The sequence below is a fragment of the Colletes latitarsis genome, chromosome 10 (genome assembly GCF_051014445.1).
Source record: "Colletes latitarsis isolate SP2378_abdomen chromosome 10, iyColLati1, whole genome shotgun sequence".
Lineage (NCBI taxonomy): Eukaryota > Metazoa > Arthropoda > Insecta > Hymenoptera > Colletidae > Colletes > Colletes latitarsis.
Window position 1 is genome coordinate 29,857,277 of NC_135143.1, and position 13,168 is coordinate 29,870,444.

Here is a 13,168-nt window from a genome sequence, read left to right on the forward strand (position 1 = left end):
GCGGTGGGGAGAGAGGTCTGTTTGTATGCTGGCGACGGGATTGGTAGCGCGGGGTCGGCGGGGCGGAGAGGACATTGGCGGTAGGTCGCCGCGTAGAAGGGATCGGTGAGGGGAAGGGAATGAGAGGGAGCGAGAGAGGAGGAGTATTCGGGGCGGACGGGTAAGCAAGCAAGACAGGCGGGCAGCAGGCAGCAGGCAACGAGCAAGCCAGGGTACCGCGAACAAATCGCGCGTCCTCGTCGTTCAGTCGGGTAGGCGCGTTTGTACGGCGTCGGTCTTCGGGACAGCGTTCACGCGTGTTGTGCTCGGTTTAGCGTCCAGACGACGTCTTCGTAGTTCTCTAGGTGGGCAAAGTGTGTCGTGTGTTTTGTTTTTCCTTGGATGAAGAAAAGTCCGAGGAGGGAGGGATCGTGAGGGAACCATGTGCGTCGGTGATGTACTTTAGTGACTGTTGAAACTAGGGTGATCGCTACGGGGAAAACGGTTTGCATCGGTGGACACGAGGAAAACGACGGAAAGAGGACCGAGAGCGTGCTCGCTACGGCCGGTCATCCAGCCGAAAAGGCGAAAACCAGAGAAAGAAGGGAAGAAACATGTCGCGAGAGCAAGCTGGCGAATGCATCGTACGGGCCTGGGCGAGGCCCCGGCGTCTTTTATTATCGTGTCTACTGCTGTACGGAACTCTCGGTGAGTTTGGAATATCCATTTTTTAGGTTAACATACGATGTCTTGAAAGCGCGTGTTTCATCCCGTCGTATCCGTGAGTTTGTTTGCACGTACTCGGGCGTCTGTGTGCGCCCAAGAATGGTGCATGTGTTTATAACGTTTTGTCCCGCTGCGCATGCGCCGTCGTTTGTGAGTGCGTCGACGAGGCCAACCGTACAATAATGGTGGGGCGAAGTGGGGCCTAAGGCCTCGTTCATAAGTACCGAGAGAGCTCTACGCCTTAGAATATTATATCCCTTGTACGCGTTTTGCTTTGGAATGAAATTTTCGACTTGAAACGCGTTACGATATTCAACCACCTGTCCGATGGTACAAGTTGCAGTCGATGCTATTCGCTTTGGAATGCAATAAGTCGATGGCTGTCGGTTCGCGTTGGACGCGCGAACCACGTCTTCTTTCCACTTTCGTAATCCAAAACCAGTAGCCCGGCTCTATTTTTCTTGGCGAAAGATATCGGATAGCAAGGTATCGGGTCGAGCGATACGAAATGTGTACCCTGAGAAAACCGGGGACGGTTACTCTCGGTGCGATAGACTGTAAGCTACTTTTGTAGAAAGGTGTGCCTCTTTGCTCGTGGGAATTTCCGAATATAAAATCAACTCGTATGTTTGCGCGCTGGCTTTACGTTTTTTAGCATCGCGGGATCTTTTCTCCTTCGTAAAGACATCGTTGTCGTAAAATTGGAAATTCATGGGAACGACGATCGTCCGATGGGTTGCAAAGAACACGTTGACCAAAGGCTCGCTAGAAACACGCGTTCTACGTAGGATTCGATTTCAATTCTTATTTACGACAACGCGTTATTTACCATCGCGTTCCACGAGTTACCTTCAAAGTTGTGTTTTTACCTTTAAAGACGAACGTATCGCACTCGAGAGATAAAGCACGTTGTTGCGGGACAGGAATTTTTTTACTCCTTTTAGAAGCAGTTGTAGGTTAGAATACAAAAGAGAGATTACTCTGATATAATAGATGGTTACTTTTTTCCACGTTTCTGGGAAGGCACTCGTGTAGAAGGGTCCCGTAAGCACGTTCGCGATTATTGTGTCCTCGTTACCGGTACAAGAAGCCGATCGAGACAGACGTAAGTTAGTTTTATTAACGTTAATCGACGCGAGATTCGTTTGGACGTGGCTCCATCGAGCCAATCAGGGTCGCGTTCCATTTTGTCGAGTTGGCCTCATAAGGATTCGGCTTGAGGAGATCCGAGAGGCCTTCGAAGAACCTTACTCGGCGTAATCTTAAACCACTGCCAGCCGATTTCAAAGTGCTCTCTTGGTACATTCCTCGGATTTTTCTCTCGCTCCCTCTCCCTACCCCCCTTGGTCTCTATCTCCCCCACCTTAGCCAGCTCGGTCGTTCCTGCTCTTTTCCTTCCCACGAAAGAATGCAGCTTTAGCTGCAGCAACAGCAACGGTGGCGGCGTCGTGCGCGCGATGCAGTATGGCTTCCCCTTTCTTTTTCTCTCGTTGTTTTATCCTCGCCGCTCGAGATTCTCAAAGACGTTGGACCGTGAACGGACGTAAACAAGCCGATCTGGATTATGCAAAATGTCAGGCGGCAAAGGCCGATTCAAGAATTTTGTCGAGCAACGTTGCCCTCTTTGCGAGGATCAAACCAACCATCGAGAGGAAGCTTTTTTTCAGGTTTCGATCACGTTGTATTTTTAACCACCGACGGCGCTTCCGATTTATTTTAGCGTTTACTAGTATGGATTTTATCTTAACCGTTTGGCCAATAATTATTTACACTAGGAACAGGTACAGGACCTAAATATAAACGGAACAATTTGACGCGTTTAATTGTCGAGAAATAGAAAATATTGGTTTTTGTTTCTTCGTCGGTCGTAATCATCGCGAACGATTAATTGTAGTTCGAATTGCGCCGGTCGTATATTCTTTGACTCCGATGCAGATTCCATTCGATATACAGGGTGTTCGGTCAACCCTGGGAAAAATTTTAATGGAGGATTCTAGAGATCAAAATAAAGCGAAAATCAAGAATACCCATTTGTTGATGGAGGCTCTGATAAAAAGTTATTAACATTTAAAGTTCCGACCATACTGAATTTTTTTACTCGAAAATGCGCAAGATTTCGGGGGTATGTCTATTCATAAAAAATAATTGTAACTGACCCTCGCAGCTGAAAATAATTTTTCCAAAACGATTGGAAATTTTTTTTTCCCGTCGAAAAATTTAGTCACCTAATTAGATTTTCTGTAAGGAATTTTTTTCTCGATAGTGCGTAGGATTTCGGGGGTATGTTTATTCACCAAAAGTGATTGTAATTGACCCCCGCAACTGAAAATATTTTTTCCAGAACGATTTGAAATTTTTTAATTTCACCGAAAAATTTCACACCTTCTCGAATTTTTTTCTAGAAAGTGGATAGGATTTCGGGGGTATGTCTATTCACCAAAAGTGATTGTAATTGACTCCCGCAACCGAAAATAATTTTTCCAGAACGATTTGAAATTTTTTTTCCCCGTCGAAAAATTTAGTCACCTAATTAGATTTTCTGTAAGGAATTTTTCTCTCGATAGTGCGTAGGATTTCGAAGGTATGTCTATTCACCAAAAGTGATTGTAATTGACCCCTGCAACTGAAAATATTTTTTCCAGAACGATTTGAAATTTTTGAATTTCACCGAAAAATTTCACACCTTCTCGAATTTTTTTCTAGAAAGTGGATAGGATTTCGGGGGTATGTCTATTCACCAAAAGTGATTGTAATTGACCCCTGCAACAGAAAATATTTTTTCCAGAACGATTTGAAATTTTTTAATTTCACCGAAAAATTTCACACCTTCTCGAATTTTTTTCTAGAAAGTGGGTAGGATTTCGGGGGTATGTCTATTCACCAAAAGTGATTGTAATTGACCCCTGCAACTGAAAATATTTTTTCCAGAACGATTTGAAATTTTTTAATTTCACCGAAAAATTTCACACCTTCTCGAATTTTTTTCTAGAAAGTGGGTAGGATTTCGAAGGTATGTCTATTCACCAAAAGTGATTGTAATTGACCCCTGCAACAGAAAATATTTTTTCCAGAACGATTTGAAATTTTTGAATTTAATTGTTAATAACTTTTTGACGAAGCCTCCATCAACAAGTTGGTATTCTTGATTTTCGTCTTGTTTTGGCCTCTAGAATTCCCCATTAAAATTTTTCCCAGGAGTGGTCGAACACCCTGTATACGATGATTCTGTGCGAAGTCCATTATTCTGGTTTCGAATAACTAGCCGATATCGTTCATTTCGAACCGAAAAGTTCCATGAAATGCTCGATGATACGTATGCCGGGTGGAGTTCGACTACGGATATATACTCTGCCGAATATCATCCATGCAATTACCGAGCTCTGTTCCCCTCGAGGAAGTTTGCGTAAAAACGGTTCTTTTCGGAGGACCTGGTAGTAGCCTCTTCATTTTGTTTTCAAAGAAGCGTCCCTCAACTGGGTCGAGATTACGTAACAAAAAGTCCATCCTCGGATATCAATCCTTTGCAAGTCCGTCCGGTCTTTTGTGATAAAATTAAACGGTTTCGTTGTTGTTTATCGAGAATTTGGCCAAGCGTAAGACGCGTCTATAATTTTCAACATGGTCGACGGACCTCTTACCTTGCGCCGAGACATTTTACGAAGCATTTTCTCAATAATTTGTACGCGAAACTAGAATACCGTCCTCTGAAATACGAGCGAAGGGTAAATTCGATTCGGTGCGAGCAAGGATTAAACAAATTGATGCGCAGGACTAAACAACCGTAAAAAAAAACCGTAAACCGCAAATAAAAATACGTTTCACCGGGTTAAAAAGTTTAACGGTTACGGGTAAAACAAATTTGATGTGTGTATATTGTAAACGTATCGAAAATATTTTTTTTTTTTTTTTGTTATTTAAATGATCGTGTTCGTTCGCGTTGCGTTCGATAAATTCGAAATTATTCGCTCCGGCGGTAAACACGGAAACGGATTTTTATACGTGGTGTAAGATTTTGGCTGCGACTCGTCGTTGTACGAGTAAAAAAAGTGTGGTTTATCTTCGGAAAGTTGGCGGGTTTTCTCGAGAAATCCGGTTACAGAATGAGAGGGAAGAAAGGAAAGGGATAAAGAGAGAGTTAGCGATGTAAATAGGCAGGGACCGAGAGCACGCGGAGCTCGATCGCAACTTCCGGCATTCGGATTACGTTTCCGCGGATTGTTTCTCTCTTTCTGAAAGAAGGTTACGGGGTGCGCGTGATCGATCGTTTTTTAGACTAGGGATGCTCGATTTCGAACGGGTTTTCTAGTAGATTCCATACGGTGATCAATCTGTCACTTAATTTTTGGTTGATTATGTTATTTATTTATTTATTTTCCCATGTTGCGTCTGAATAATTAAATTCTGATTGATTATTTTAATTATTTATTTATTTTTCCATGTTGCGTCTGAATAATTGAATTCTGGTTTATTATTTTATCTATTTATTAGCTTTTGCCCGTGGCTTCGCTCGCACAGGAAACCGTTTAGTTCCCTCGGAAATTGATATTGTTTCTAATGGGCCTCAATATACAGAAAACAATTAAAACGACACGCTTAGGTGAAATAAAGCAACTTTAAAGCAAAATAAGTGCATCAATGAGCATTAAGACTAAACATTGCAACCCCTTTCCAACCCCTTAGGGGTTGAATTTCGGAATATCCTTTCTTATTCCTTGTATAAATCATAAAAGAAACCTCTGTGCAAAACTTCAGCTTTTTATGTCCAAGGGCTTAGCCTAAATATTGATGAGTCAATGAGTCTGGGAAAAATTTTAACAGAGGATTCTAGAGGCCAAAATAAGACGAAAATCAAGAATACCAATTTGTCGATGGAGTCTTCGTTAAAAAGTTATTACCGTTTAAAGTTCCGCCAGTACTGAATTTTTTTCTCGAAAATGCGCAGGATTTCGAGGGTATGTCTATTCACCAAAAATGATTGTAATTGATCCCCACAGCTAACAATATTTTTTTCAGAACGATTTGAAATATTTTAATTTCACCGAAAAATTTCATCACCTATTCGAATTTTTTTCTCGAAACTGAGTAGGATTTCGAATATATGTCTGTTCACTAAAAATGCTTGTAATTGACCCCTGCAACCGAAAATAATTTTTCCAGAACGATTTGAAATGTTTGAATTTAATTGTTAATAACTTTTTAACGAAGCCTCCATCAACAAATTGATATTCTTGATTTTCGTCTTATTTTCGCCTCTAGAATCTCCCATTAAAATTTTCCCATGTTGCGTCTTAATTTTTGTAGATGTCTGTCTTCCAGGGAATCGAAACTGGTCGCTTCGATTCCGAATCGATATTTTCACGAGAATCGAACGTTCCTGTCCGGGCCGCGCAGAATAGATTTTTGGGCGGGAAGATCGGTAGATGGGGAAGTTGCGAGGAAATAAATTAGGGGAAGCAACGTGATCGGCGAAGAAAAGACCGGTCGCGTCTCGGCGCAGGGAACAATAAGGACGCAGAGGGGGGGTGGGGGTAAAAAGAAAGACGAAGGAGAAGACGCGGAATGACGGTTAGAAGGAAGAAGTGAAAGGGAGCGAGTGTAGAGAAGTCGAGAGGACAAAGAGCGGTCGGGGTCGCCGGCCGTTTGTTGTAGGTGCAGCCTGTATAGAAGCAGTGTCTTTCAGTTTACGGGCCCGAACTAACGACCCTTCGCGGAAACCTTTGAACCAGCCTTCTTCGATCTTCGACCACGAAATCACGCCTAAAGTTTCCAACGAGTTTTAGTTATCGCGGCGACTCGACCAAGAATAAATCTTTCGTCGATTTGAAGAAAAAAAAATTGTTAGAAACGTAGAATGTGCTTCTCTTTGGCGCGTCTGCCCCTCTCAAAGGAGAATCGGCCAGGACACTTGGAAAAAGCAGGGCCCTACTGTCAAGGGTGCCCTCACGACGACAGAATTGTATTGGCTCTTGCCGTGAGCAGATAATACAGTTTCAAAAAGTCCACCTCGTCTTGATTTTATTTAAAACGCCCGATCGCTTTTCTGACCGGAATAACATTCTTTTTCTTACAAAATCGACAAAGATTTCTTCACGAGAGTCTTGAGAGACACTGGCGTAGAACACGGGCCATAGACCCATGGGAAGACAGCAGGCTCGCCTCGAGCGACCGCCAGGCCCCGGTGCTCGCGCTACGCACACTTTTTTCCCCTCACCGTCGCTGGTGCGTTTCAAAGAATCGAACCTAATCGCTCGCCGGTCGTCGTAATCTCTTCCTGATAAGCTCGTATCGATATCGTATTCGCGATAAAACCGAAAAGGCGCGCGTTTTTCCGACGATATTGCCTCACCTTATCGTCATTCCCAACTGAATTGAACGTAAAATTCTATCGAAGTCGTCGTCGGGCCGCTCGTAAGCTCGAGATCGAGTTTGTTTGTTCGATAGAGGAAAAGTAAGACGGGAAGGTTTAATCTCTTCGTAGTAGTTAAAAAAACGTGCCAGGAAACTAAGCCGGATTCCAAAAGAGCTTACGTCGAAGCTTTCGACCCGTACGATATATTTATTCTTCTTAATGTGCTTCCATTTTTCTTTGGCGTCCCTCTGCTATTCCGACTATTTAATCTCGCGACTTCAGCTGCGTTCGTACGTACGCGAAATCGCTACGTTCTACGAGCCAGTTTCTCGTAAGGAAATGCAGCGATTCTCATCGAATTTTTACCGAGTTCTCTACTAACGACAAATAAACTGATAATTAATTGTAGAAGTACGGTATTACGGTAAGATTAATTATTGAAAATACAACTTTTTCTTGGTATCGTGGGCTCCCCTTGACGCAGTACGAAGTCTTAAAAAGTCACGCAGCCGTGTCGATGACAAAAGTTCCTGTTCCAGCACTTGGATCCGGGCCGGGACAGGCCGCGCCAAGTCAGGTCAGAGGAGGGAGAAGGATTTCAGGAGTGATTCATTCTCTGCAACGTGCAATACGTTCTTGTCGCTTCGCCTGGAACTCCCGAGAATGACTGAGATTTTATTCTTGGTATTCCTCGTTCCGCAAATAGACTTCCACCATTTTTGGTAGAAACTCGCTACGCGCAATAAACATCCAAGTTTCGAGCAGAAAATGGTTCAGAAATATCGTTAGAAATGTTTTCTTTTTTTATTTAACGAGTAATATCATAATGCATCAAAAGAGACGCTTCTTGTTTAATACTTGGCTAACTTTTAACCAGTTAGCTGTGATTAACGAGTATACTCGTCATGGAGAAGTGGCAGGATTTTGTGTCATGACGAGTATACTCGCCATGCGTAAAAACTAGTGACCATTGGCTATTTAAATTGTAATTTTTGTGAAAAATGAAACTTATTCAGCAATTTCAAGATCTTTAGAATATTTTAACAGCGACACTTACTCGGGGGATTGACGAGTATACTCGTCACCGTTCGATTTTCGCGACAAAATGGGAAAAATAGGAAAAATTTTAATTAGAGATTGTAGAGGCCAAAATAAGACGAAAATCAAGAATACCAATTTGTTGATGGAGGCTTCGTTAAAAAGTTATTAACGTTTAAAGTTCCGTCCGTTTTTAATTTTTTTCTCGAAAATGCGCAAGATTTCGGGGGTATGTCTATTCACCAAAAATTATTGTAATCGACTTCCGCAACTGAAAATAATTTTTTCAGAATGATTTGAAATTTTTCTTTTTTGTCGAAAAATTTAGGCACCTTCTCGAATTTTTTTCTTGAAAATGCGTAGGATTTCGGGGGTATGTCTATTCACCAAAAATGATTGTAATCGACTCCCGCAACTGAAAATAATTTTTCCAGAACGGTTTGAAATATTTGAATTTAATTTTTTAATAACTTTTTAACGAAGCGTCAATCACGAAATTGATATTCTTGATTGTCGTCTTAGTTTGGCCTCTAGAATCTCTCATTAAAATTTTTCCCAGAGATTGCCAAACACCCTGTATAGGTGCACGCTCTCACAAAGGGGCGCCACAGCTAACTGGTTAACAATGGAACTAAAACAATTAATTCTCAAGTGTAAATGTCAAAGAAATTAAATTTGAATAGGCTTCGTAAATTTTAGTGAAGTTACGAACGTAAATCCTACGACAAGTTTTAAATTATGCAGTTTACATTGTCCAAAATCAATGTTTTGGTCTTGCAAATAATTTTAAATATAAAAATTAATTTTAAATATAAAAATGTTCGAGCACGTTAGGCAGATACATGAATTCTCTCGCTTCTACAAATATAATTTTGTAGATGGGTAGATGCAGCTGCGCAAGATGTCGCAGAAAGTTGCGTCCCGCGTTACGCTGACACGATTTCATTAGTTCTAATTGTCTGAACCGTAAAATAGGAATGAAACAGTTAAATTATAAGAATTGTCTCATTTTTGGAATTCTTAATACAAAAAACAAAATCTGATAATACGCGTTTAAGCAAAATTGGAATTTTGGGAAACGTGTTGAAAGTTTTAAATCGGCCATCATCGCATTCTCAATGGAGAACTTCATTGGTTACGATATGCAAACAGTTTACTAATGGATAAAGTGTGCTTACAGCTATACTCGAGCTAATCAAGTATTCCTGATCCGTAAAGTAACCCCTTCTCGCGTTCGTGGAATCGACTTTGAGCAGCTGATGCCTCGCTGTCGGCTCCCCGAGTCTCTTTACGCGATTCCCTACTCCATCCCGGCACGCGTACTGTTTTTTTTATTGTCTCTAAACGTGTAGAAACTATGATATCGCGGGCCAGTAATTATTTCCAGCAACACCGTGCATGTTCGCTAAGCTAGAAAAATCTTTCGCGTAGAACAATGCGATTTTAATAGCTTCGAAGCCGTGATATTCTTCGTTGCTAGTCTCCATATTGTCGAATTCGTAAGATTCGTTATTATTTTAGGCGTTCTCGTTCTCGTGGAACGCTCGTTTGTCTACCACACTGGCGTGTATAGTTTTGTTTGAGGAAGTAACAATACGAAGTCCGTGGAGCCATATTGTTTCCGGAAAACGCGTCTAATTTCTGCGGCGAGTCACTTCCGAAAATGTCTGCTTTAGAAGTATATTAGTAACTTCGCAAAAATAGAAAGAAAAAAGAAAAATTCTTTGCCAGTGGTTCCAAGAACAAACTCGCCAGAATTTTATCTCGATATTGCAGATCACGTTTCTCGATAATTCTTTGTTAAACTGGTAATTGTTGTTCGAAACGAAGAAGAGAAATTGTTAATATAAAATCCAAATCGTTAAATTAATCGACGAAGAGTTCCGTCGACGTTATGAAACTGTATTTGTCCCAATTGTGACATAAAAAAGATATATGGGTCAGAAGTGACGTAGCTCCGCAGGCGGGTTGTAAAAAGAGGTGTTTCCCCAAACGACGAACCAAAGCATATCTCCCCTCGAAACGCGCAAGAAAAATTGACGTCGAACGTCTGCTCGTTGATCGGTTAATTCCTTGTGCAATTAAAAGCGAGGAAAACAATGGGGAGCGAAGTCGAAGAAGAAAAGCGCCGCGGTAATTCGCGTCGGTACTGTGTTATCTCCGAATATCGTTCTAATTGGTCGTATTCCAGCGGTGCTGCTGGAGCCATCGAGGTTTAGAACTCTGCCGGCGCGGCGGCCCGGCTGTCAGAAACGACCGCTCGAAAACGATGCTGACGTTCAATCGCCAAGCGAAATACATTTGCATTTGGAAATCGTCCGCCGTCGACTGTCAGTCGTTTATGATGAACGGGATTCTGTGACACGCGCAGACAACCGATGCGAATCGCGTGTGCAGATTTTCAGACCGCGTTACGCGTTTAACGATAAATCGCCTCGAATTTTGTCCAATGGCCGCCCGAAACAACACGACGCAAAACAGTAACGATCGTTGTTTAACGCGTTCACTACCTGATTATAGAAAACTAGCGTACGCCTGAATTAGATTTATTTTCTTTAACGTCTAATTTTGAGAATTATTCTTTTCAAAAATCGTGTTACCCATATGTGGGACTTATTTACTAAATTCGAAACAGAAATGTATATAGAGTGTTCGACCACATCTGGGAAAAATTTTAATGGGAGATTGTAGAGGCCAAAATAAGACGAAAATCGAGAATACCAATTTGTTGATTGACGTTTCGTTAAAAAGTTATTAACAAAACTATTAATAAAACTTGTCCATCTAACGAATTTTTTTCTCGAAAGTGTGTAGGATTTCAGGGGTATGTGTATTCACCAAAAATGATTATAATTGACCCCTGCAACCGAAAATAATTTTTCCAAAATGATTTGGAACTTTTTAATTTTGTCGAAAATTTTGTTTACATTCTCGAATTTTTTTCTCAAAGATAAGTAGGATTTCGAGGGTATGTCTATTGACCAAAAATGATTATAATTGACCCCTGCAACCGAAAATAATTTTTCCAAAATGATTTGGAACTTTTTAATTTTGTCGAAAAATTGCTTACATTCTCGAATTTTTTTCTCGAAAGAGCGTAGGATTTCGAGGGTATGTCTATTCACCAAAAATGATTGTAATTCACCCCTGCAACCGAAAATATTTTTTCCAGAATGATTTCGAACTTTTTAATTTTCTCGAAAAATTTGCTTACATTCTCGAATTTTTTTCTCGAAACAGCGTAGGATTTCGAGGGTATGTCTATTAACCAAAAATTATTGTAATTGACCCCCGCAACCAAAAATAATTTTTCCAAAATGATTTGAAATATTTTAATTTCGTCGAAAAATTGCTTACATTCTCGAATTTTTTTCTCGAAAGAGCGTAGGATTTCGAGGGTATGTCTATTAACCAAAAATTATTGTAATTGACCCCCGCAACCGAAAATAATTTTTCCAGAATGATTTGGAACTTTTTAATTTTGTCGAAAATTTTGTTTACATTCTCGAATTTTTTTCTCGAAGATAAGTAGGATTTCGAGGGTATGTCTATTGATCAAAAGTGATTGTAATTGACCCCTGCAACCGAAAATAATTTTTCCAGAATGATTTGGAACTTTTTAATTTTGTCGAAAAATTCGTTTACATTCTCGAATTTTTTTCTCGAAGATAAGTAGGATTTCGAGGGTATGTCTATTCACCAAAAATGATTGTAATTGACCCCTGCAACCGAAAATATTTTTTCCAGAATGATTTGGAACTTTTTAATTTTGTCGAAAAATTTGCTTACATTCTCGAATTTTTTTCTCGAAAGAGCGTAGGATTACGAGGGTATGTCCATTAACCAAAAATTATTGTAATTGACCCCCGCAACCAAAAATAATTTTTCCAAAATGATTTGGAACTTTTTAATTTTGTCGAAAATTTTGTTTACATTCTCGAATTTTTTTCTCAAAGATAAGTAGGATTTCGAGGGTATGTCTATTGACCAAAAATGATTGTAATTCACCCCTGCAACCGAAAATAATTTTTCCAGAATGATTTGGAACTTTTTAATTTTCTCGAAAAATTCGTTTACATTCTCGAATTTTTTTCTTAAAGATAAGTAGGATTTCGAGGGTATGTCTATTGACCAAAAATGATTGTAATTGACCCCTGCAATCGAAAATATTTTTTCCAGAATGATTTGGAACTTTTTAATTTTGTCGAAAAATTTGCTTACATTCTCGAATTTTTTTCTCGAAAGAGCGTAGGATTTCGAGGGTATGTCCATTAACCAAAAATTATTGTAATTGACCCCCGCAACCAAAAATAATTTTTCCACAATGATTTGGAACTTTTTAATTTTGTCGAAAAATTCGTTTACATTCTCGAATTTTTTTCTCGAAAATGAGTAGGATTTTGAGGGTATGTCTATTAACCAAAAATTATTGTAATTCACCCCTGCAACCGAAAATATTTTTTCCAGAACGATTTGAAATTTTCTTTTTCGCCGAAGAATTTCTCAATGTATATGGAACTTTAAACGTTAATAACTTGTTAACGAAGCCTCAATCAACAAATGATATTCTTGATTTTCGTCTTATTTTGGCCTCTAGAATCTCCTATTAAAATTTTTCCCAGGGATGGGTGAACATCCTGTATAAACAATTTGAAAAAGATCTTTGAAGAACAATTTGTGCAACGAGAGTATTTGTTAATGTTCGAATGTTGCTTTAAACGTTAATCTTTGCGCTGAAAGACGAAATGGTCGAACAACCGCGCCGGATAATGGTGAACTGTGTTTTTTTGTTCCATGGTCAGAGGTAAAATGGCGCGTGGTCGGCGTACGACGCAGGACGAAATTAATTTTAATTAATACAAGCCAGTCGAGAAAATACATTTCCCTGGACAGTCGATACTCCTGCGAGATAACCAGCAACGATAGCAATAAAATACAAAGTACATTTTAGCTCTCTATGGAGCGCCGGAGCGGCGGTTTTATTCGAACGCTACGCCACGGTTACGGAATTCATGGCGATTTCGAGGCGCAATTATCTTGGCAAAACGCGCAAAACGCTGCATTATCGAAACTTTT

At 40.2% G+C, this 13,168-nt stretch overlaps 1 protein-coding gene across 2 annotated transcripts in view; it reads left to right on the forward strand.

Moving 5' to 3' along the window:
* Positions 1-202: 202 nt before the first annotated feature.
* Shg (DE-cadherin) overlaps positions 203-13,168 on the forward strand; it is a 141,921-nt gene continuing 128,955 nt past the window's right edge. For both annotated transcript variants that reach the window (XR_013080544.1, XM_076775899.1), the window contains exon 1: positions 203-687. Coding sequence is in view for 1 of the 2 variants with exons in the window: in XM_076775899.1 (XP_076632014.1) it covers positions 594-687 (94 nt within the window). In the remaining variant the exon portion in view is untranslated. The remainder of the gene's footprint in view (positions 688-13,168) is intronic.